General features: G+C 29.3%; 1 protein-coding gene across 1 annotated transcript in view; it reads left to right on the top strand.

Annotated features, from left to right (window-relative positions):
* LOC107451049 (uncharacterized) overlaps positions 1–18,284 on the top strand; it is a 68,316-nt gene extending 50,032 nt beyond the window's left edge. The window contains exons 3-4 of the mRNA XM_016067026.5: positions 12,781–12,846; positions 15,636–18,284. Coding sequence (XP_015922512.2) covers positions 12,781–12,846; positions 15,636–15,827 — 258 coding nt within the window. The 3' untranslated portion in view covers positions 15,828–18,284. The remainder of the gene's footprint in view (positions 1–12,780; positions 12,847–15,635) is intronic.
* The last annotated feature ends 9,575 nt before the right edge of the window (positions 18,285–27,859 follow it).

Below are 27,859 nucleotides of genomic sequence, written 5' to 3'. Positions count from 1 at the left end.
CTCTAATTGCTTTAACAACTTGTTGCAAACATGAAAATTATTTAGTTTTTCACCAAAAAAAAAAAAAAAAAAAAAAACTCTAATTACTTTCCTATTTTTTTTAAATATGGCTTATCATTTCAGATAACATAATATAAGATCAGATAATATAGTTTAACTATTGTTTACACATTGTTTTTAAGTAACTAATTTCCATATAAATTATCTGGTTCATCAATGAGTTGTTTATTAATTTTTTGTATTGACTTGAAATACCACTTATTAAGATTTCCAAAAACATCATCTTATGTCTGCGAGAACTATCAACATAGGAATCGCAATTTGGAAATAATCATTTCTTTATTTCGTTATTTAAAAAACACAATACATAATGAACTAATTTCTCTCAAATAAAATTTATTAATAACCTTATTTAGCGAAAAATTATATAGACTGCAATTATTGTATCCTTATTATTTTAAAAATATATATATTACTCAAAAATTAGTCAGTAAAAATATCAAAATATTCCCGGTCTTTCAAAATTCTATAATTTCAAAATAATTAATTTAATACTTCTTCTGAATAATTTGTGAAAAAACTCGTAAATGTTGAAAATTTGGTACTTTTATTCTAATATTTTAACAGCATGACAAAGAGTTCATTTATTCGGTAAAATTTTCTTTTCAGTTTTGTATTTTTTGCTTAATATGTAGTAATTAGAACTATGATTTCAAAAAACAGACTTTCCTGTAAACTTTTACCATAACTACGGAAAAACTACCAAATAATTGGCTTAAATACAGTATATTTTGTTTTTTATTACCAAAAATATGTTTTTTTTTTACCAGAGTGTTTAATTACCATAGATTACGGTAATAATACCAAAATTTTTTTCTTTGTAAGCATTTAAAAAAAATTCTGATTATTTTTTGTTAAAATAAATTTTCAAGACTAACAGAAATTTTTAATTTAACACGAAGGCTTTTTAATCGCCATGGTTACAGAAAATACAAGAGTTTAAATTTTCGGTATCATTTTCATAAATATCCCCGATTCTTTTCTCTTTCTTAAGATAGTAAAGCTTAAAAATAAATATACATATGATTGATTATATTCATATTGAAACATTACCAGGATTCGAAAATTAATGACTTGTGGCAAATGCAATTTTTAGTCAGTCGTCTTTAGTTTCAATTAAGTTCTTAATATCTCTTAGAATTACATATTTAACTTGTCTCAAAATTTTTTTACTCGATAATTTGTACTTAGTACGTACATTCAAACAACCTAAAGAGAATAATAAAATATTTTTGAACCATTTGCGTAGTGGGCCTGGAGGCTTTCAAGGCCATTCGTTCACTCGTTGTTATTGGTAGGCCAAGGCGGTAGTCAACCTTGTAATGTCTAGTGACATGACCGCATTTTTGTTTAGCGTTCAAGTGATAAACAAGACTTTTAACGGAATGTTTAGAAAAAGCTTACAATAAGCCCACATTGGGGTGTGGTCTATTGTGAAGTTTACATCATGTTTGGGTGGTCATTAGTTAACTAAGGAAATTATAAACGTCTTTATTAAGAATAGATTTTAACTTGTTCACTTGCTTTTCTTAAAATATAAAATCAATAAAACTCTATTAAGAAAACATGTTGAAGAAATGAATACACGAAAATATGGGATCATCATATATATGTTTTATTTTTGAAAAAATATCGTATATTTAATTAAAATGAAATAAAAAATATCGCTTTTAAAAATAGATTTTATAAATTTAATCACGCGTGTTTTTGTTGAAATATAAAAAAAATAAATTCAATTCTATTAAGGTAAGATGTAGAAGACATAAATAGTTTAATTATGATTCACTCGATTTATTTATTTATAAATGAACTAATAAACTAGCAATAAAATAGTATGTTTATAAGTTTATAATTACCAATAATAAAATAGTATGTTTAAAGTTACCAATTCAATGAAGTTTTTACACTAATACAGTTTATTTTGGAACTGTATTCACAGTTCATTTCACGAACTATTTTTAAAGAACTAAACGGAGTTAATCTTTAAAAAAACAACTAAGTTAGCAGTAACTAAGTTACTTAAGGAAATATTATATGTTTGTTAAAGAATCGTATCTGTAACAGAAACTACATTAGTCATTCACAATCAATTAATGGTATTGGAATTGTAAGTTTAACCCAGAAATGCATTTCTCATATAGTATTAATAAGAAAAAGACAAATGAAAGATTTTAAAAATAGATTATTTTTTTTACACTTATTTCTTTATACTTACTAGTAACAAATCGTTGTTATATTTTACACTAAAAAATGGGCATGTTTACTTTTTTCATTATATAAGAAAGATAAGAAAAAATAATCATGATGAAATGAAATGTGCTTTTAGGATCAAAATAATCTTATGCATCAAGTAACTATAAATATTATCTTAAGCATTGCAAACCATAAAGTAGTTTTCCTTATATTTGGTTAAATAAATATATTCTGGCGCCACTAATAGTTCAGTAAAATGAACTCAAACGAATTCTCAGAAGCTTGTAGTATTTAATACATTGAAAGTAAAATTCTTAACACATTTCGGTTTTAATCAAAAATAATTTCTAAAAATAATTAAACAAATTTTTCAACATTTTTGTACTTATTTTAGCATTCCCACTGTTAAAAGTAATTTTATGAATAAATACTCGATTGAGCCATTAATCTGTGTGCATACTTTATTTTTTAGACAAAAAAGCAATTATGCAAATGTTTTGCAAAAAATTGCTTAATTGTATTTTTTCCTAATAGATTAGGAATTCTTTACCAAATAAAACATTTTGTCCTCTAAATAAGTCTTATGAAACTCGTTTTTTTATAGTAGAACAACCAATTAAAATTTTAGATAGTAATAAATTTTTTTAACGCAATAGATATAATAATAGTAATAAATCTTCATGCTTTAGTGCATTTCTTCTAACTCTGAAACCAACTTGAGCAACCTAAAGATTTTTTAAGATAATGGTTTTTTCCTCATTAGTTGTAAAAAAACAGATTTATTTCTTTAATTGCATACAATAAATATTGCTCAATGCTGTTTCTTCATTTTTGTAAGTTATTTTAAGTTACGATATGTTTTACAATCACGGCTCTTAATATAATATTTGACAAAACTTATCAAAATAACAGTACAAACAAGGGTCGCAAACTAATATTTCAGTAAAAAAAAAAAAAAAAAAAAACTTCAAAAATCGAAAATCAAACATTGGAGAAAGCAAAAATAAGAATATCAAAATTTTTGATAGAAGTCTTTCAATTTTCTTCATCAATCAAATAGGTGCTAATATTTTATTCTGGATTTTCGAGTGAATGTTTGGCCATTTTTTGATTTTTATTAGTTCTTTGCTTAAATGCTTAGCTTCGTCTCCAGTAGCAGAAGCGCTGGTGTATATCTGCAACAAAAATTCCAACATTAATGTGTAGAGCGGCAGTAAAATACGCACATTTAAAATTTGCACTTGATAGTTCCTCAAGTTTTAGAATGCAAAAATGTTTAAAATTGCAATATAATAAATTAACTGCACTATTAGAAGAAATTACTTATATTCAAGTAAAATTTATTTTGAGCAGATTGAAAGACAACACTGTCAAAAATTCCGGATCAAATTGCGGTAAAAAATATAGCCATTTATGGCGTCGGTACTTAAAATCCGTACCGGTACTTAAAATCCATGCCGGTACTTTACCGTTAAATCCATTTTTACCGGAACATGTCGCGGAACAAAAAATATGACATTGTGTAATTTTTACAGTAATAAAATCAGCATTAAAATCACTGAATCACACCAATTAAATAAATAGTAATGTAAATATTATAGTTAAATTTTTTTTAAAAAAATTGGATTTTCACCCATAGTTCCGGTACTTCATACCGTAATTTGATCTGGAAGTTTTCACTGAAGCTCTCAATAGTGAAGCTCCCAACTTTGACTAGCACTCTAAAAATAAATGTTGAGGGCAGTTTTTAAAGAATTAACTGCAATATTCAATCTTTTAACTATAATATCCAGTGTGACAATATGCTTTCTTAAAGAAACCTAATTTAAATTTTTTTTAAATAGGAAATTCATTAAATCCAAATGTCTTAGTGAAAAAATAATAATTTCAAATTCTAAAACATAAATATATAATATATTCTAAAGACTAGCATACTTACTATAACTAAATATACGTTTAAAATATTTCAATTTAAAACGAGTCAGCGGCTTGCAGTAAACGAAACATTTAAAAAATATTTTATGAAATACGGTTTTGGAATCATAATATCTTTCATTACAAGAATAGGATGTGTTTTGCATTTCCTCTTTAAATAAGGAAGAAGGTCAAGTTCAATTTACACTTCCTTTATTTCCGCTATTACATAGTTTGTTTGGAATATATTACATAAATTTAATAACTACAACTAGAAATGTTTTTAAAATGTTTATGGGTAATGCATATTGTTTATGTGATTATGCATATTGCTTAAAATGACATTGTTAGAAACAGGAAGTGCAACGAATACTTTAGTAATAATACATATTTTCTCATTTCACTGGATGCTTCAATTTTGAACTTACGTGTAATTTACATATTACGCAATTTTAACAACTTTAACAAGAATTATTTTTAAAAAAAATCTATTTACGAATAATTCAGACTGTTCATACATATCTAAAACTAAATATCAAGAAACGAGAATATGTTTGACAAAAATATAATTCTTATTTCAGTAAATATTTTAATATTGATTTTCCTGTATTTTATGCTTAACATAAACTTTTTAACTTCAAGAAGAAATGTTTTAAAAATCAGTTCATGGGTTGGATTAAACTGTTTAAATATATCTAAAACTAAAATGTAAAAAACAGATATTGTTACATGTAGGTTCGAAAAAAATACAATATTATCCCCATTTATAAAACATTTCGATATTGATTTTCTGCATGTTTTACGTTTGAAATTTTTATTTTATAATAAAAGTTTTTTTTTCCATTTTAATTAACACCTATATTTCAGAAATATACATTGCATTTAAGAATAACTGTTTTTGCTTTTTAACACATTCGTCGCCGAATCACGCAATATCACGTTACAAAATCATGGAGATAAAATATTGTTTATGAAAATAAACTTATTATAAAATTTGAAAACTTGCTGCTAAAATAAAAACTTTTTTTATCTTTATAAATTACCACTCTTCAATGATAGATATAGTGTAACCACCTACATTCGATTGGCAATGAAAGTGTTGAGGAAATTGAAAACTCAATTTCGTCTATATCTATAAATCTATATTATTTTTTTCCAATCTTTTCAGCGATAGTTTATGTCTTTATTACCTAATTAATACTTAAATTGCGAGAAAAAGGAAGCAAAACGAATAAGTACCTTTCAAACTTTACACCATTTTTGATTTCAATGACACTTTATAGTACTTTTTCTTCCATTTTGCAATTTTAAAATTCATTTTAAAATAAGTTTTTGTGTGAAATTTTTTGTAAAATTGTAAAATTTGTGCAAAATTTCGTAATTTTAGGAAAAATGCATTTTAATTTATAGTGCCAAATTTTCTACTCTTCAAATAACATAAATTATACAATGGGGACGTAATTAACATGATTAATTCACAAAAGTGTTTAGATTGAATAAACTGCGTGCTACTCATCGGCCATTTTAAATATTAGTTTTTAGATTTTCATTACGTTAATGGATATAAACTCCTGTTTGTGAAAATTGCAACACCATGAAGGAATCGTCATAATTGAATGAAATTTACTACACAGTTGAGTGGTAGTGGTACAAATAAATGATGAAACTTTCAAAGCAAACAAACAATAACAAGAGATCGAAATCAGTATTTTGTGTAGCCACCACGTACAGCAATAAGCGTTGCTACACGACGTGACATGGAGTCAAGCAAATTTTGAATGTCTGTCTGAGGAAGAGCATTCCATATAGTTTGTATGCGTACCCAAAGTTCGTCTGTAGAAGCAACAGGACAAGGATCACGAGCGAGGCACCGACCAACGAAATGACACACATGTTCAATCGGTGACATATCTGGGGAATACGCAGGCCAAGGAAGAAGCTGTACCTGTCGCAATGCAAGGAAGGATTGAACAGTCTTAGCAATATGAGGACGGGCATTGTCTTGTTGAAATACAGCGCCTGGCAAGGCTTGAAGGAAGGGAACAGCTTGGGGCTGTAAAACTTCACTGATGTACCGGTTGTTGTTCAGATTACCCACAATTCGTAGCAATTGAGATCTTCCATGATATGCTATGGCAACCCAGACCATAACTCCGGGTGTTCGTCCACTGTTGCTTTCGATAATGCACTCCGGAAGGTGGCGTTCACCGGCATAGCGTCAGACACGAATGCGGCCATCATGGTACCACAAATTAAAGCGGGATTCGTCAGAAAACACGACACGCTACCAATCAGCACGCCAGTTCCTATGCTGATTGGCCCATTGTAGCCGCAGGCGGCTATGGTTTAGCGTGATGGTGATCTTGTATAAAGGAGTCCTTGCTCACAGTCCACGCTGCAGTTGACGTCTTCGAATTGATGAAGCACACAATGAAGCATCTGTAGCTATTGACCACTGTGCTGCCAGTTGTCTTGAGGGAGCCGTACGGTCTGTCAGCACCATGCGGACCAGGTGTCTATCATCGCGAACTGACGTGACATTTCGGGGTCCACTCCCGGATTTCCGAGTTGTCTGACACTCGTCCGTCCACTGCTTCCAAACAAGCATCACTGTGCTTCTGTTACGATGCACACGAGCGGCTACTGCACGCTAAGACAATCCAGCTTCACGAAGGCCGATGATTCTCCCTCTTTCAAACTCCGTAAGTTGTTAAAATCTCGCTCTCTTTCGTCGAAGAGGCATAAGTAACGTCTGAGCTAACGTTTACCACTAGCAGATAACCACCGATAACCATAAACGCCTCGCGATAACCGTCTATTTATTCGGATTCATCCGCCGTTCAGAGAGCGCTGATCAGCATACGCATGCGCTACGGGTCTGAAATTCTAATCATTTGCATATTATGCTCTACTTTGCATTTCCTGAAAATTTCAGCTCACTCGCGTAAGTCCTTCATGGTGTTGCAATTTTCACAAACATGAGTTTAGATATCTCTCTATCGTTAAACTGTCGACTCAATTTTTTGAGTTTACAACTACTAACGTTCAACTCCGTTGTCTTGTAATTTTGAACTCAATCAAGAAGACAAGGGAACTCCTGGATCAAGCATTGGGAGAAATTTACCATCTTGTAGTACTGGACTTCGCGGAGAACTTTTTGATGGTACAGACCCGTATTTGCGTTACATGGAGGGGAAAACCACGAAAACCTCCCACGGATAGCCTAACGGCAAGGGGACTTTAACCCATGATTCGTCTACCATTGAAGATATTTTTACTTCAGCACTATGGTCGGTGCTAGCCGGATGCGGAATTCGTGTCGACCAACCATTGCTGGGATTCGAACCCGATTCACCTCACTCGAAGGCGAACACTCTTTCCCCATAGCCATCACGGCTCTATGTTAATTGATAATAATATGGCAATAGTAGTAGAATAACTTAATCGCTCATAAAATTTTTATTTTAAACATAGTCCAAAAAGTGCGTTTTAAATTACTCAGATGAACTGAAATAGGTGACTGAAAATTAGACATGATTTAGAAGTCATTTGAAGAACGTTAGACTTTTGTAACAGATTTTAACACCTTTCTAACAAATTTTAAGTTCATTTTAACAAATTTCTGTAGCAAATTTTAAAGTTTTTATGACAAAATTTTAAATTTTTTAACCATATTTATGGTCTTTCACGTAAATGGTTTTCTTTTGTTGTACAGTTGACATTTAATTTCTTAGCTAATTAATTTTGAAATATGTTTTTTAGAGATTCGGTATACGTTTTTTTTAAATATAAATTTTAATTATGAATACAAGATTATAATATTTCTTTCATGCACAAACAGGTATGTTGCCAAATATGTTTAAGGGGAAAACCCTTTATTTTCATACTTTGTTCATTAAATTTCTATTAATTCGCACCAGTATTTATCTAAAACAACCTGAAAGAGAATTATAAATCAAGTATTTGTAAGCCTAATAAATATTAAATTTTCAATGAGTTCAGATCATTTACTGTACCGAAAAAATCTAAACTAACTATTATCTTGGTATTCAAGAAGTTTTTGAATGCAAGCATAATGAAAAAAAAAAATAATAATAATAATTACGTGAATATTTTTCACGAAAAGGCCTCAAAAGCCGGTAATCGTATGAATTTGAAATTAATATTGAATTTGAATTATTATTGAATTTTCATTTTAATATTATGCATTATTAATAACATTTACTTTCACATTTACATTAACACATACATACATCATACATCAATAACATATATTAGATTTTTATAATAAATATTAAAGTTTCCATGAGTTCTAATCATTTACAACACAACAATATCATCTTAGTGTTCGGAAAGCACTGTATCATAGTTAAACAAAAACAGTAAATAATAATTATAATAATGATATAATAATAATAATGATATAATAATGATAATGACATAATAATAATGATGATATAATAATAATAATGATATAGTAAGTGTCACCTTTAGTGAATATTTTTTACGTGTAGGCCTCAAAATCGGTATTCGTATGAATTTGAAATAAATATTAAATATTCATTTTGATAATATATAATATAATAACCTTTACCTTAACGCATATATTTCAATAATAATAATAATAATAATAATAATATTAATATATATATATATATATATATATATATATATATCAAAATTGTACATATATTCATTGAGTTTAGATTATTTGTAACACTGCAAAAAATTAAATTAGCTATCGGCGTTCAGGAAATTTCTGAATACGAGCATAGTGAAACAAAAACAATAAAAAGAAAAATTATAAATTAAAGAAGCCTCCGCGTGAATCTTTCTCGTGCGTAGGCCTCAAAAAACCGGTACTCGTATGAATTTTGAAATCTTTAAAGAACTATGTGAGAGGAATATAATAGACTTACTTTGTATTCAAGAAGTATACTGGAGATGAAAAACTGACAAAATGTGTTAAGGAACTTTATAGTGTATTTCAACTCATGTTTTAAAACTGAACAAGAAGAATTAAGCAATTTGTTATTGCAGAAATATATTGAGTGTGATTTCGGATTTGAGTTTGATTTCAGATTAGATAGATAAAAGCAATATGAGCACTGCTCTCCCATGGATTTCAAAATTTAAAAAATATTTTTTTGAGATGCTTCGAGTTTTTTCTTTTTCCTTTTACAGTTGCTTAACTGTATAAAACTAATCACCGGTGGTATTAATGGCGAAAAGAAATAAGATTTCCGGGTTGTTATATGTGATTAATTTTTACGCCGAAACCAAAATTCTCACCATCATTAAAATTAGCCAGAATTGTATATATCTATTGCGGAATTATTCGGTTATTGATTTTTGTTTCCTTTACTTCTTTAAAATTTAGAATGATTTTGATTAAAAAGCAAAAAAAAAAAAGTTTAAATAAATTTTGCAAAAAGATAATTCGATGTTAAAACAAATAACCAAAATGAGCGGCAATGCCCAGGAGATATGACTCAATTATTTTATAAATTGTATTTTTTGAAAGTTTTTAGTTTAATTTGAGTCTCGCGATTTAATTAAATATCTGAAACATAAAAATTTTTTATGAACAATATTTTTGTCTTAAAATTTAAACCTGAATCTTAATATTGAAAGATTCTAGAATAGTGAACCCACTCCATTCTGTCTAATATTTATATTTGTAATCCATTGCTTTTTTAGAAAATAATCGCTTTTGTTTAAATATAGTTCATAATAAAAATAATATATTAGTAATAGCTTATGCGTTAGACCACTTAAAACCAACCCTTAAATAACTTCACAAATAATGCAAACATATTTTCCTTTGTTTCCATTTAACTAATTTTCCTTAGGATCCGGGCAGGGCAGAATACTGGATATAATTTCATTTTTTTCCCTTTTGCTAACAAAGAAATTTTAATCTTTTTTTTCTCACAATTTCATTGTATTTCTAAGAATAAGAAAGTGTAATGTGTTTTTTTAAGCATTTACACCTTTTAAATTAACTATTTAGTATTTACCAAACATATTTTGCAGTAAGTACTCCATTCGTCCTCGCCTTCTGGGTATTACTTAAATATCAGCGTTATTGCTCCCATCGTTTTTAAATAATGCAATACATGAAATATATTAATAGGTATTATTTTGTTGGAAAAATTACTAACATATATGTACAAAATTATTAAAGAAAGATAATCTTGCCTTTTAGAGTGCTGCTATTTCTTGAACATTTATTTTGAATTATTTAAGTAGTTTCATTTTGAAAAGAAAACGTTTTTAAAAAAATTTTCATCGTGTTTTTTTTAATCAACAATGTCTTTTATTATACCTAGTATAAAGCTCAAATGAGGCCTCACTCATGGAGGGAAATTGTCCCGGGGGAACAATTGTCAATAAATTTTTGCAAAATAGTGCGTCATGCCAAAGCTGAATTTGCAACTCGTAATATGATCGTAACCGTTGGTATACAGGCTGAAACATTACCACAGGTGAACTAGATAAATCTGATTGTACAACTCAACTCGAAATTTCTGTTTCTCCATAGGACATAATTACATTATATACATAATTATATACATAATTTTCATACATTTATATACATAATACATTTATATAATAATACATTTATATACATAATTTTCACTCTATGTATCAAATTATATTTATAATGAACATAACTTTCTAATTTTCTTTTTGTTGTTTTGTTCGATTTCTAAGTGATAGTGACAAATAAAGAAACGATTTCATTTAAATTATAGAAACAGGATGTTTCTTCAGAAAAAAATGGTTTATTTCAAATAATTGATAAAACCTTAGCTTTTAATCCATCAGAAAGTAAAATCGTCTGTCTTTTATTTATTTTTATTTTTAAAACCATTATTTTAACATCTTTTGTTTATTTTTATTTTAACAATAATTTTAAAAGTCTTCATTTATATAATGAATCTTATTTAATGCTTAATAACTCAGAAATCGAAATTTTCAATTTTACAAATTTCCTTTTACTTACAAAGAAAAAAAATAGAAGCCAATCAACTATTTTTTAAATAGAGGGCGCTGTCAACCTTCCAGAAGCAATCATGCTCTCATAGCGATCCATTTTAGAATATTGTTACAGCCTGTTGCGTAACAATTAAATTACGGATCTAGTTCAGCCTTGGCCGTGCCATTTGTAGGTAGTGCACATTCTTAGTTTCTTTAACATAATTAAATACTTAAATTTATTTTAAAAATCTAGAAAATTAGTAATACCGGTTAATGACTTGACATGACTAATGATCCATGAAAAAGTTTAATTCTTTTTATTATTTTTTTGAAACAAATTTCAGAACATGTCAGAAAGAAATATAATAAATAGCAATAAAATAACTCTGTAAATCTTCAGTTTTCACTAGAAACAAACACTAATAAAACAAATGAATGTAAATATTTTAGAAGGCTATAAAAATTAAAACTACCCCTTTGAAAAAGACTTCGTTGAAAAGCTTACAAAACTTGTTTTATTTTTTTTTTAAGAAAGTGACCACAAAACTTGTGTTGTGTCTTGAGCTCAGTTATTTTGGGAAATATACACTGTTAATAATACAGTTTGAATAAAAAAGTTTCGTATGATTGTCATTTAACACAATCACTTACATAAATATAATACTCGTTTGAGCAATCTCGTGAGAAAATGGACACACGATTGAGGATTCTAGGTAATAAAAGGTGAAGTACGTTAACAACCAACCGTGTATCTTATTTGCATGTTAGAGTCCGTTAAGAAATTTTCATGGTCGTTGATTGCTGTAATAAGACAACGCTTTCAGAATATCATTAGTTTTAAGCACCAAAGACGTGAAAAGGTATTGGAAACTTCGTCTATTCTTTTCATTAAAAAGAACTACTTCAAATACTCATATCTTGCGCAGTTTTTAACAATTTTTTTTAAAATTTAAATAAATTTTTTTGTCACTAATTTTAAATTGATCCAAAAATTTTTTTTAATCCCATTGAATATTTTTAAAGATATAGCAAAATAAAAGACAGAAAAATTAGTTTTTTTTATAAAAATGTCCTTACCTCCATAAATATTTGCGCTAGGTTTACGAAAATTTATGCAGATATTAAAAATAGCAACTTAAGTAATTGATACCAGACACAAGCTTATTGCTTGAGTTTCAGATATAGGGTGTTAAAAAATACTTGTTTTTTTCGTAATTTATTGTCGGGCTCCCAAGCCTCTGAAAGCTTTAAATCTTATTGTTAAGTATGACAAATCGCATGAACTAAATTATAAGATAATATTTTAAGTACTTCTTGAGAAATTTTAAAAAATGTCAAAAACTGAAAGTGTCTCTTCCATTATTGTAGGGTAGTTTATATACTAATACGAGAGGCAATCCGAAAGTACCGGATTGAGATCCCTTCCGTGTCATCTCGGTGTGTTAAAAACAAGAAGGCTCTCGTTATGCGTAGGTAAAATTGCGCGATCACGTATAAGTAAGTGTTCGCAGTCCTGAAAAGGTTAAGCGATTAAATGAATCTTATTTGAAAATGATACATGTCCTTAACAAATATTTTTCTAACAAAAGACAATTTTCCTTTCAACTGAAATGAGAATTTCCTTTTCAGACTGCTGAAGTAATTGAGCAATTGAATGAAATAGGACATTTAAGAGAGCTTTTACGGCCATATAAAGTAAGTATACTTAGTTATTTTATATACTAATTAAAAAAAAAATGATAATAAATTTTTTTTTGACAAATTTCCTAACTCTATCATAATTAATACACATTTTCTAACCACAGACGAAACAAATAATGTTCATAAACATAAATTTAGTGTAAGATTTTTTTAAAGGAAAACGAATTTCTCATAACCATGCGAGGCCGATGAATTTATAGAAATATTGCTAATAATTATAACTAATACAATTTTATAACATTGATTGATTAATATTTAATTAAATAATAAAATGCCTTTGTATAATAAAATGCATAGAGTGCTATTTTCAGCACAGAGTGTTTCGTAATTAATACCCTTATTATTTTATTTTTGGAAATCTTGACAAAAAAGGAGTGGAAAGAAATCCACACGTTAATTTTGCATCATACACATTAATAATATCACAAATTAATTTGAAAGCAAGCGAAAAACAAAAACTTTATTCTACTCCTTGTAAATAGAATAGGTGTCCGAAGGTCACATAGTTTCCCCACTCTCCACACTTTTCCCTCTCCGTTACCATAGTAACGATAAATCTTCCTTTTCTCCCACGCCATTATACTCCACCTTCTTTCTAAAACTCTCCTCAATGAAGGAAAAGCAAGATTTGCTGTAACTGTGAAAATGGAGAAAAAAAAAGTGAGGAGAATCTCGTACCATTACTACGCCTATTTGATTTACGAAATTTTTTAAACCTGATGAACGATATTGAAAAAGGTAACTTTTTCTTTGTCTGCTTGCGACACTCAGTTATTAAAAACTTCTTTTAGTTTTTTACGGCAGCCTGGATTTGATGTTTTTTATTTCTACCAACACAATAGTTCGTCAGGTTATGATACCATTTTTGTTTTTTCATCGCTTAAATATCAGCTTGGTATGCAAGCTTGTGTTTCATTTTTGAAATAAAATTCTGAAAATATATAGAAAGGGGGTGATAAGATCACTTGGAAAATTAAAGGCGTATTAGGGAAGACGGAATGCCTAGTATTAAATCAATTAGTTATTCTTTGTTTTAAAATAGCAATATCTTATAGTGATAGAAGGAAGAAAAATATTCTTTTATTGATATAAATAAATTTAGGCACAAGTTCTCCTTTATTTTAATAGAATTTTTTTGCAGTGAAATTTTTTGCACTTTTTTCATAATTTATTTTGCTACAGTTCACGTTTCAATCTCTTTAATAATGTTAATAATAATGTGTTAATAATAATGCACTCGGATTCAAGACATTTTGTAGAAACAGAAGAAGCTTTGCAATGAAGATGAGGACACAACAATACATGATTAAAATAAAATCCCGTAAAGCAGAGGAGGAAATCGGGAAAACACACACACTCAACTTCGATGTTGCTTATTTTCTTGACATATTTTTAAATTTCCCTGAAAAAATTTTTCTTTTTCTTTGCAAAATTTTCGGTCGAAATATTGCAAACGCTGCTTTTTGATATATTTAGGATGTTACATATCACTTTCAACTTAACTTTACGGTTGTTTAATAAATTTTTGAATGTTTTCTTTTTCTATGTTTTGTGACGGAATCACAATATTTGGACTCCGAAACGTTCTGCATTATCTTTACTTATATAAACCAATTTTAACACAACAAACTACTGACAAAGGGCAGCTTCAGACAAAAGAAATTCCTTATACTTTTCAAACCACTTTTGATAGTAATGGGTACATTAGTCCATAAAACAAAGTGTTTGATCAACAAATGAAAATTTTTATTATCTTCTTCCTAATTCGACCAAAACTTCTAACTGAAACTTCGATAAATCAATAAATAATGATCAGATCTCATGAAATTTGGATAGTATCTTTTGAAGGTCAGTTTTTTCTGACACACATATCAATTCGTTTCTAGTGGTGCCATTTGCTGCACTGTCCAACAGACGTATCGATTAGTTTTTAGTGGTGTCATTGATGAGTTAAAGCTTATTTATGTCCAAGTTCTTGAATCCGTGAACTTGGAACAATTTTTCAGTCCAATAAACTAGATGATTCATTGACACTACCTAAGTTTTTGAAGTCACTGATTAGTCGGTAGAAATTCTGCGCATGCGCATTGTTCATGTTCCAGATTATAATAATCAAACTTGCATGACGACAAAATTACAAAATAAAATTAAATAGAATCATTATGACTCAAATGGATCCTAACAGATTAATTTATTTAGATTCGAATCTAGGAAATCAGAGAACAAAAAGAAATGATCATATGCACACTCGCTGACGTCATGAAACTTTAAAAGCTGATTGGTTATGGAAGGAAAAACTGGGATGGAAAATAGAGCATTCTCTACTATAATCCAATTGCTTGAACCAAAAACTTCAATGATCGTGTACACGAGCTAAGCTTCAAGTGAAGCAAATTTCGTTTTTTTTTTTTTGCAATCATTCCTGGTCCAAGAACTTGGACCATATAAACAGGCCTTCAGTCTGTGCTATCCAACACACGTAACGATTTAATTCTAGTGGCGCTATATCGGTTGGTTAGTTTGCACTATCCAAAACAAGTATCGATTTGTGCTTATTGGTGCCATTTGTGAGTTGCTCTGTACTATCTAACACACATTTTGTTTTTACTGATGCAATTTATGAGTTAGTCTGTACTAACCAAGTATAGATATAAAGACCTATATTAGTCCCTGTAGCCAACACACATATTTGTTCTTTGTAGTACTGGGGACTTTTTGACCGACGTGTTATTTGATTTCATGAATCGTTATCTCTAAAATAAATATTTTTAATTTTTTTGCAGAAGCAATCTGTAGGTGGTGTGTGCCAACAATGCGGTGGATACCGTTATCTATTATGTCCCATATGTGGAGGAAGTAAAAAGTCCGTTACTCACAGACATCATTTTTCAGAAGACCTTGTCGCTCTACGATGTGTCACGTGTGATGAAAGTGGATTAATTCGTTGTCAACTATGCATTACAGGAGAAGTTTGATAGTTCCTCAGTAAAACAACTTAATCTCACTTGAAAACTGAACCAAATGAAGGAGAAGAAACTTTGAAAATATTTAAACTATATTAAGTGCTATTCATAAAACTAATTACGCTCAATTAATGCCAGTTTCTTTTTATAAAACGAAACTACGTTTGAATATTGAGTGAACTTTGTACATTACCTCATTCTATGAAATTATTTGCTGTTTGAATGATTTAATAATAGATATTTTAATGTCCTAACTCTGTGAGATTGGGATATTAAAGAAAACAAATTAATGGAAAACTTCGACCCTTTGTAAAATTGATATTTTTTTTATGAAGTAAACAATTACAAATGTTACTTGGTTAAATATAAGATCAATTACTCACATTAGATAGTTCTTTAAAAATAATACTGAATTGTTAATATAGATTTTTGATTTGAAGACTAAAAGTAGTAAATAATGTAAGTGCCAAAATATGTAAACTAAGTTTTTCACACTGAATTGTGCTTGTGCATCTAAAAATGATGCTCAAGAATCTTATCACGCCTCAATAAAAAAGAGGTAACTGAAGTGCCTGAAAACTACATGTAATCCGAAAACATGTAATAAAAAGGAGGTAACTAAAGTGCCTGAAAACTACATGTAATCCAAAAACATGTAATAAAAAGGAGGCAACTAAAGTGCCTGAAAACTACATATAATCCAAAAAACTTCATGCAACTTGAACTTTTAAACTACATTTCACTTAAAAAGTTGCATGTTTCTCAATGTTACACGCACAGACAGGGGCGGGATGCTTTGGTAAAAAATGAAATTGCCAAGAAAAGAGATAATCTTCTTGAAAAAAGCTAAGTTGCGTTTATGTTCAGGGTAGCAATTGAATATTATTTCAGACCACAAAAAGTGGTCTATTGACGGAAAACAACAATATAAAAAATAGTAATGTTTATACCAAGTGAATATTTCTTTCTGTTTCCAACAATTACTTTAGCCTGAGATTTAAACATTAATATAGTGTGATAAGAAGAATTATCTTGTTTCTGCAATATGAAACACTTATGCAAGAAAAAAAAGACAATCTTTTTTTATACAAATGGACGAAGTATTTAAAAATCTTATGTAAACAACCTTTTTTAAATCTTTTTTTAGCAATTTCCAGCCATTTTCGGGTTTAGCAATTACTACTTTTAGTCCAAACAAATAGCCTCATATTAACTAGCATTTCAAATTAAAACCTGAGTGTAACTTAAGTAAAATGTTACATTGACATCTTCATAGTGGTTTTACCGCGTAAGTGAAAAAAAAATAGAAATTTCGTTTTCACAAGGTAGAAATAATTGTATAATTTTGAAGAAAAAAAACCATCAGCGTTTCGCTCCAATCCAACGAGTAAAATGATTTAAGTCAGTCATTAATTCAGATTTAGTAAATTTATTTCAAAATCCCTTTAAGGATTTCGAAACACCTTTATAGCTTTTGTGTACAATAATCTATTCATAGAGTTTTTGTTTGCTTACGAGCCGTGACTTTTTAATATTCAAGTCAGATTTAGACTTGAAAAAGAAATGACAAAAGAAGATTAGTTTCTTCAATCTCAACTTAACAGGAATAAGGATAAAAAGAAAAAGCCAGTCTAGGTTTTTTCTCATTTAATACTTTGTTTGCAATGTAATCACAAGAATTAACAGCTTTTGTAACAGTTCCAAAAATATTGTGATTTTTGTATATAATTTTAATTAAAAAAACGTTATTAAGCATTTGCTTAATAACTGAGGTGTTAAGTTTAAAAACAAACTCAATTCAATTTTTTAATTCAAAATTAAATGTTTTTATTTTATTTATTTATTTTTATTTTGCAATTCACTTGCATAATTTTCAATCTTTTTTGAATAATTAAGATCATATCCTATTTCTTATTTTTAATTAAATTCTATGACTATTGATTAGAAGAAAAAAAGTAAAATATTGATGTTACAAGTGCAATACTTGAACAAAAAAATTATATTCGTAATTTCTTCGATGTTACAAATGTAAGTTACATATTACAAAAATCAAAATTAAATTATTATTGTAGAAAAATAGAGTGATGATAAATTGATAATTTACTATTGTAGTTTTGTTTCTTGTTTGTGAATTATTGTATTTATAAAAATACAGCTATAATTTCGTTTATTGATCAGAAAAACCACATCATGTATCTTTCACTTTGTAATTAGTGTAAATAGATTCTGTTCATTTTCACTTCTAGCGTTATTACAATCTTTGGTTTTTAAAATTATAAAAAACTAATTTAATGAATATTGTTGTGTTTCTAAAGATTAGTGATTTGTTTTTCCAAAAAAATACATAGCAGATTTTGCTATGAAATTTATAGTTTAAAGAATATGTCAAGACTTATATCATTCAATGGTTAATATTTATGATGTAATTTTCGTCATATTAGATGCTTCAATAAAATTTTTGTTTGAAAAGAGTTGCATTTTATTCAAGTTTTTAAAAAAAATGTAGTTGTATATCGTGTGGGCAAATTATTAGGAATAGACTATAAATTAAAGAAAAAGGTAAGAAGATAAAAATGAACTTTTTGCTGTGCTTTGCTAATTAACATAATTGAAAAAAAGATTATATTTTCACCAAGTATCCAAATTAGTTGCTAAGTTAATCAATAGATGGCGCTTCTATAAAGCATTTGCTTAATAGAAGCATATATGAAATTTAATTTGAATTAGTGAGTGGTTATTGTTAAAATGTCTTTATTTCAGTTAGAATAGTAACATTGCCTTATAGTCAGTCAACAGCAACACATTTCAGTCAGCAACACATTTTTAACAAGCTTTGTAACTAATTTTGGAAATTTTTGAGAACAAATACTAAGCCTCACGCAGCTATCAACCTTCCTTTTTTGTTTAAGTTAATTTTTTAAATCATCGGGGATTTTTGGGACCTTAATGAACAAATAATCAATTAATGTTTCAAAATATAAATATCGCATTTAGTAGAGACATACAAAATTTCTAAGAGTCAGCATGTTACACAATGGATGGTAATATAATGGCGTTTTGCTACTACAAAATCACATAAAGCATTCCTTTTTTTTCAATTATGCATCCAAAATGGCTTTACTAAGCCATTTTGGACACTGGATTTTTTTTTTTATCCTTCTTCAGAAAATAAAATGCCTAGGGTATAAGGGATTCCTTCTCAAGAATCAATTGTTCAATAATTAACATGCCGGTTTTAAGAGACAACTTTATTGCGACATCGATACATAGAGAACTAAGCTGCAAAACACATAAAACATAAATATATATTATGTTTTATGTTCATATATAAACATATTTATTAATCACGTGACTTTGTGCTGCCATCTATATTCATTTCGAGAACTATTTCAAACAGAAACACGTGGTTTGAATAGTGTGGTTTACGGTAATTGGATTTTGTAAAATACGGCAATTGAGTTTGTAAAATACCGAGAATAGTCATTTGCGAGAAAATTGAATTTGATTAGAAACAATGTTTGAGAATCGTAGTGAAATTTTATAATATAACGTATACGTGTTTCTGTGTTAAATTGATATACCATCATGAGCACAACAAATGGCAGTGATGGAAACACATAGACACCGTAATTCAACTGAGGTTACATTAGCAATAATCGCAGGAAAAATTTAGATAGTGAGATAAATAACAATTGAGTCTTTGTCTCCGATGGTGTGCATACTTTCCCAAAAATCCGGATCAACATAAAAATGATATTAGATTGAGGGAAAATCGAACCTAATGCCTTTTGTTCAGCTATGTTAGGTAGACTTTGGTTCATAAGTTTTCTAGCTTTCATGGTGGATAGCTTTCTACCTTGAAAATGTGGTTCAAATGGTGGAGAGTGAACGTTATATTTAAATTATTGTCGAAAATTACATCCAAATAGGTTCAGTGTTAGCAGTTTTATCGTAATTGAATGATTTGGCGACTAGCTGGACAAGCTCGCCAAATGATTAAATTTCAATAAAACAGCTATTTTTCAGCCAATTTTGATAAATAGAAGAAAGATATTTTAGATAAATAAATGTGCAGGTTTAAAGGCGCATGAATAACATGTCCATAATAGGAAAGTGCCCCTAGCGGTGTAAGATCACATTTCCAGGTATTGGTTCTAATGCAATTCTTGATCCTTATGATATGTCTTATCTCCCTTAGAAATTTGTCACTATCGTTTAATTTACTGGATACCCAGTATATTGAAATATACACTCCTCAAAAGTGAAATTGCAACACCAAGAAATAATGCACGTAGCGTCATGCAAATTTCAGGAGCGATAGTAGTGAGATGGATATGCAAATGATTAAAAAACAGACTAATAAAATCATTATAAAGCAATTTATTCAATATCTAATGTGGCCTCCTCGGACAGCTATACAGGCCTCAATCCGGCGAGGCATGCTATCAATGACTCCATTGATGGTTGCCTGAGGTAACCTTTGCCAAGCCACATCCACTGCTATGCGCAGATCATCGATGGTTTGCGCCATTGGTTCTTTGTTCATGCCACGTCCAATGAGATCCCATAGGTGCTCTATGGGATTCAGATCTGGAGAGGCTGCCGGCCAGGGAAGGAAGTCAAATCCAGTCAGGCTGTTAAGAGTTCGCCGTGCGACATGCGGCCTGGCATTGTCTTGCTGGAAAACCGTGTTGGGTGCGCCCTGCAACAAGGGCAGAACAACGGGATACACAACTTGTGTGACGTAGCAGTCCGCTGTCAAACTGCCGTGAATGTGTACCAGGGGCGTTCTGCGATCAAACATTATGCCACCCCAAACCATGATGCCCGGTGTAGGACCGTTGTGATGCTCGGCGTAATGGGCTGGTTCGTAGCGTTCTCCGGGTCGCCGCCATACCCGTCGACGGCCGTCATTTCTCCACAGACAGAAACGAGATTCATCCGTGAACAATACCCGATGCCATTGGATGGTCCAGGTACGATGACGATGACACCACACCAGGCGTCTAGCCCTGTGTAAAGCGGTCAACGGTACCCCTGTTGCTGGTACCCGTGCACGTAACTGTACTTCATGCAATCTGTTGCGTATGGTTTGGGTAGACACAGATCCACCTGCTCCTGAAGGCAACCGGCTTCGGATGGCACGTGCCGTGGAGAAAGGGTCTCGAATAGTCGACTGGCGAATACGCCGGTCTGTGCGCTCTGACGTGCACCTGTGCGCACCACTTCCTCTTCGGCGTGTACGTAGACCTTCCTGAATCCATCGTGTGACACGACGTTGGATGGTACTCACGTTGTGCCCAACACGAGTTGCTATTGCGCGCAGCGACAAACCAAGTTCATGGAGTTCGATAATACGGTCACATTCCCCGGTCGTTAACTGATGGTATTGAGCTCGCCGACGTCTCAGAGGCATTTTCTACGCTTTTTCGAAAGTCGCAAATGCTACGCAAAACCTCAGATGCCGTTTATGAGAAAGGAAAGTTGCTGGCTTTTATAGCCCGAATATGCGTACCACGTGATCAGATGCGTGCGCAAATTTAATCATTTGCATATCCATCTCATTACTATCGCTCCTAAAATTTGCATGACGCTACGTGCATTATTTCTTGGTGTTGCAATTTCACTTTTGAGGAGTGTAGTTGACAAAAATAAAATTTTCAAAAAATGTTTGATTAATATTTTTCGACATTCATGAATATTTTTAGAAAATATCATGTCAATTTTTGCATACTAAGCCAATTCTAAATAAATATTGTGGTTCAGAATATTATTTAATTAAGTATCCAATAAATTACGTTTAATGTCTTACATTGGTTGTTTTGGACATAGATAAATATTCTTAAAATATGTTCCAAGAAGTTTTTGGTATATATGAATACTTTAAAGAAAAATATAACGCTCATACTTCCACAAAAAGCAAATTTGATCTAAATATAATGGCGCATAAAATATAAAAATTTCGGGAACTTTTCTCTAAGTGACATTTGTCAGCTGGCCGTCTATTTTTTATGTTTTAAGACCATTAATCCCCAATCCTTTTTTGACCACTTGGCGAGATAAACTTACTTCAAGGCTCCTTTTTAAAAAAAATTAACTAACTTTATTTTAACAAACAATAAAAACTATTTACATTCATTATTTTCGATGTGATACACTCCTAATCATATTAATTTATTGAAATTCCAACTGACCAATAATTTTATTTTTGAAACTATTTTTGCAATTTTATTATGAGAATAATTTGAAGAGAAATTCGAACTAGACATTAAAATAAATTTAAAAAAAAGTTATTGGAAAAATACTAAAAAATTTTTTTTAGAAAAATTGGAAGAAAAGTTGATAGAAAATCTAAAAATTCAAAGAAAATTGAAAAAGTAAGATTACATTGAGTCAGAATATCACTACATCTTTATATTTTTAAAGATCAAAAATCATTTTTCGTAACGAAATTCCAACATCAGTAATTCAATAGAACACTCTTTTAGTTCAAAATTAAGAAATAGTGATAAAGATTTTAAAAAAAGAACTTGATATTTTTGCGAATTGAGTGCTGTTATTGCTAATAAAATTCTTACATCAGTAATTCAATAGAACACTCTTTAGCTCAAAAAATTATGATTAAAAAATAATCCCTACATCTTAATAGTTTTACGAATCAAAATCCGTTATTGCTAACAAAATTCTAATATTAGTAATTCAATCTAACACTCGTTTAGCTTAAAATTAAGAAAAATAGATTAAGATAAAAAGGAATCCCTACATATCACTGTGGGCCAGAAGACCATGATCTTTGGCCAAAAGTCAAAAATTAAATTTACAACTAAAATATGTGTAAGCAGTTTTAATACAGCCCAAATTAAGTATTCATAATCATTCCAAACATTATAATTCACTTTTTGGACCGACGAGACTACAATGTAATGAAAAATATGTTAAAATTTTTTTTTAAACGTAACTTTCAAGTTTTTATTTCAGAAATATATATTGGAATTTCATCTTACTGTTGCAATTTTATCTGAGTAATTAGTCTGAAATTATAGTACAATTTTTCAATTTGTTGGATTAGTTAATACTCTTGACAAACTTATAGTTTACATCTTATCATTTGGCATTTTACAATGCCTGAATGACTTTTGAAACTTAGTTCCAGAAAGTTCCACGAGGTAATTAGCTAAATTTTTTTTTGTTGTCTTCTTTGATGTTTCTTCTTTCGAAAAAACCTGCCCCATTTTGATCGTATTGCAAAGGTGAACTAAATATACCAAAAAACAAAAATTATGTTTATTTTCATGTTTTCGCGTTATTTTGTAATTAATTCGCGTTATTTTGTAATATTACTTCGGAAATTTTTAATTCGGTCATTTTTAATATAAAATTACGAAAATTGTTATATTTTCATTGCTATATTTAATTAATTAAATGTACTATATTATTTTTCTTTTTTTTGCTCGCCATATTTCAGCCACCATTTTGTTTTTTGGGATATTTTTAGTGTATTTCAAAATTTTAACTATGAATTCAATTTACCTGCGCATAAAAAACCCCAAATCTTGAAACAAATTTTATCGAAGTACTAATTTTGGCCACGAAACCTTGGATGCTGGCCCACTGTGCATATTGATATTTTTACGGATTGAAATCCACTTTTGTTAACGAAACTTTAACATCAGTAGTTCAATCGAACGCACTTCTAATTCAAAATTAAAAAGTGGTAAAGAAATTATCAGAGGTAAAATTTTCAAAAATATTTTTTGAACATTTTGAACCTGTTTTTGCACACTGGAGTTTACTGAAATGAATATGTACGGAATTTTAATCAAGTTTTTTTCTGTCTCCGAAAGTTACAAGTATCTAAAGAAGCATGCGTTTTTAGTCTTGGTAACAAATTTCAACATATTTCCTGTATGATGTTTATCTTACTTTCTGATCTTCTTGGGTGGTCTAGTCTATTCCTGCCTACGACTAATCATGATAGATTAGAAATTCAAATATAGATGAAAACACTTTAGAACAAAACATGTTTTGACTCTAAATTTGTGTAAAATAAATAATGAGACATAGTTTCGTTGATATGTTTCCAAAAGGAAAAAAAGGTTCAATGTTATAAGTTCAATATCACAAAAAAGCGATAAATTTCATTTTTACTTTTTTTGTGAGCTGAAAATTTAAAAAAAATGCTGGCAGATAATTTCTCAGAATCATTTACTCCAGAAACATTTTATCTTCAGACAAATTTTTTAGGATAAACTTCTTTTTACTTGAGAACATTATTACTTTTTCTATGGGTTGAAAAGGAAAAAAAATCGTATAAAAGTATTCCTTCTTATTGAATCCAAAATTATTTATCATCTGAAAAATTTATATGATAAACCTCCTTCTACTTGCAAAAGTGATGAAGATCATTTTTATTTTTTCTAAGTTTGAAACGGAAAAAAAAGCAGGTATAAAAATTTTTCTATTAGTTTAATCCAAAATTATTTATCATCAGAAAAATTTTATTTAATAAACCTCCTTTTACTTGCAAAAGTGATGAAGATCATTTTTACTTTTGCTATGGATTGCAAAACAAACAAAAAAATGCTCGTATTAAAATTGTCATATTTGTTGAATCCAAAAATATTTATCACCAGAAAAATCTTATATGATAAACCTCCTTTTACTTGCAAAAGTGATTAAGATTATTTTTAATTGTTCTAAGTTTGAAAGGGGGAAAAAAAAGCTCGTATGTAAATTTTGTTGAATCCAAAAAGATTTATCATCAGAAAAATTTTATATTTTAAACAATCCTTAAAACTTACCGATTTACTCTTAAAAGAGTACAAATGTTAGCTTTGTGCAACCTTTATTAAAACTTTAATTTATGCTTTTTGAATCTATCAAAAAACATTACAAAAGGGTTAAAATAATTTCGAATGTTTCGACAAAGTGAAATATAGCGACACCTATTTGTTAAAGAGTGAACTAACTAATTCACGGGGAAGAAGAAACGTAGAAAATTATATGAAAATAATAAAGATTTAATATTAAAATTGCTAATTTACTGGAAAGAAACCTATTAGTTTCCTTCTCTCTCATATTTCATCTAGTCTATTGTTTCCATAACACTGAGATACGCATGCGATTTTTAAAGTTTTTGTTTTTCATTTTAAGTACCATTTCAGACCATTTCATGTCGTTATGCTGTGTTATTTGCGCTTTTTATCTATTCATTTATTTGTTTATTTTGCGGTATTTCAGATTCTAACTCGTGTATCATTAAATTCTACATTCATCCCACTAACCCTTACTCCTGTACTATATTTCCCACGATTTTAAAATAACGGTCGAATATCGTCATTTTTTTATTTAATATATTCGAGTTTTAACTACATTTGTGGTATTTAAATTAAATATTTTTCAAAACTATATTTACTTTTTTTCAAATTAAAAAATAATTCAGAGAAAAATTCAAAAATATAATTTCAAAACTAAAACACATAAACTTAAACGCAAATGCCAAAAAAACATACTTTTAAAACCTAAAAAACTTTTAAAAAATACTTTAACAAAAAAAAGCATCTATTTGTCATTAAGTTCATTTAGCTTTTCCTTATCCTCTTTCTGTATAGTTTTATAATCAATGACTGTTGTTTTAATCAAATTTACTGTAAAAATATAATATTTTAATAGCGCAGTTTGAGTCAAATGGCGTGAACTTTGGCGATTATATTAACAGCTCTCCCAAAAGAAGATGTTTACAAAGATGACTTTCACCAGGAACTAATCAAGTTACATGTTGTCCTGTCCCGAAGCGAGGCAACTATTGGCATAGTTTTTCTATATGACCTGATACCTAGTTTTTGTATTTTTAACATTCAATTTACCTCTAGTGTCATAAAGATTCCTCATAATTGTGACAACAGCTCCAATACAATCACCGAAGGCATAATATGAAAGAAAAAATATGGGGGGGGACACATAGTTTATTATTTTATTTTTCAAAACAAAATAGATTTGACTGTATACCCTATATATTGTGTTGCACACATTTTTTTTATGAAAAGACTATACAAAAAGTACGAGGAAAAAAGACATTAAAAATGACTTTAAATTTAAGAGTAATTTCCTGTATTAAAAAAAAAGAATATTTCCAATAAAATTGAATTTATGGAAACAATTTATTGTATCAAGTAATATATAGTATTTTTACTAGAAATATACACTTTAAATACACTTTACATTAAAGAGAAAATGTACTTCAAAATCAAAACATGTTGTAATCTCCACCTACATTATAAACAAAAATAAATTACTAAATTCGTTTGTGAAAAAAATATGTCTATGAAAATGATTACATTATATTGAAAAAATATTATAATTTGAAATTTGTAAACTATCTTTGTAGTTTCAAAGTACACTAATTTAGCTATACTAGATAACTACTAACATCAATTATAAACTGGCAAATGCATTTATAATTGTTATAATTCTTTTAAACATCATTAAATGGTTTCTTAATTTTCACGAATATGGTCACTTTGAAAATGAAAATTGCTATAATTTTTTAATTACACCACCTCTATTTTTAAACACACTGAAAAAGGGTAATAACTTAGTTAAAATAATAACATAGAAAATAATAACTTAGTTAAAACCACATTGCGTTACATTTTTTAATTGTAAATTTAAATAGCATTTTAGTCAAATTTTGGCTCTTCAGATGTGCCATATCCTTTTAATGATGAACATGGAATTGTCAGAAAATCAATAACAGGGACATTACTATATTTCGCCTTACCATTGAAGGGAAGGGGGCCTTGTACCTATTTTAGGTTCTTATCAATTTTCTTGTTATATATCTATAATGAGGCGAAAAATTTAAAGTTCGGTTCTGCATCTCTGAATTAGTGAAGAGGGGGGGGGGGGGCGAGGAGTTTGTTGCCCCGGGCCCCAATTAGGCTAAGCTGGGCCCGGCGTATAATTAATATTTAAACTATCCATTACAAAAAATAAATAATTAATCACTTTGGTTATGCTTTCACATGTGAACTAACCTCGTAAAACACTGGATGTTATTTCAAAGGAAGGGAGAGTATTTTCTACCATGATATACTCAATTTCTTAGGGGAAATAAAAGAGCATTAAACAATTAAAAAATTGCAAATATGTGGTAATTTCGCAGTTCTTAAAAAAAATATTAGCTGTCGGAAAAGGCATAAAAAGTTGAAGGTTATGAACAAATTTGAAAAAAATATTTTGGAATAACAAACTGGTTCATGTAAACATGAACAATCATTTCTTAATTGTTCCCTGATATTTAATGTAAGCCTATTTCGTATTGAAAACCATTTTGAACATCAGCGTAAAGATCTCTAGCATAACACTTCTCTTAAAAGTAGTGAAATAGTAACTACATTTCGCAAGTGTTTTGTAGTCACTACATTTAATAAAGAGTAGTTGGAGTAAATTACATTTGTTACAAAGTAGTTGCAGACTACAAAAATAGTGTAGTTTTGCCGATTACTAATTACTATTTTTCATACAATCTATAAAACACAATGATTGTTAAAACTTTTGGTTACTAAGGGAACTTAGATTATTTGATCACATTAGGTCACACAGCTTATACAACTTACTAGTCTGAGATTCAAAGAGAAAAAAATGGCGAGACATCATTTGCAGGAAAAATCAATAAAAATCATGGGTTTGTTAAGAAATTTTGATTGACAGTAATATCTTAAAATCTCCTTGATTTTTCTATGACCGCATAACACTTATTGTTCAAGGTGATAAAAAAAGGAAACTAATGCTTTAAGAAACATAATTTAGAAGGAAGACAGAATCATATGATTAAAATGATTTAAAGCACTGTGTTGGAGATTTTTTTATGAATACCAAATTCGTTTGAAAGAAGTCAGATACATTAATCCGATTAAATATCGAAGCGATCAGATTTAGATGGTACACAACATACTATTTGATTTGGTTTGTAATACAATACATTTTTTGCTGCTTTGAACTTTAAATAGAAAATGATGATAGAGTTCAAAAAGAAACAATCC

This window comes from Parasteatoda tepidariorum, chromosome 11, assembly GCF_982258835.1.
Source record: "Parasteatoda tepidariorum strain Cologne lab strain chromosome 11, Ptep-v5.0, whole genome shotgun sequence".
In the NCBI taxonomy this organism is placed as follows: Eukaryota; Metazoa; Arthropoda; class Arachnida; order Araneae; family Theridiidae; genus Parasteatoda; species Parasteatoda tepidariorum.
The sequence above is the reverse complement of the archived record's forward strand: the minus strand, read 5'-3'. Positions and strand labels throughout refer to the sequence as shown.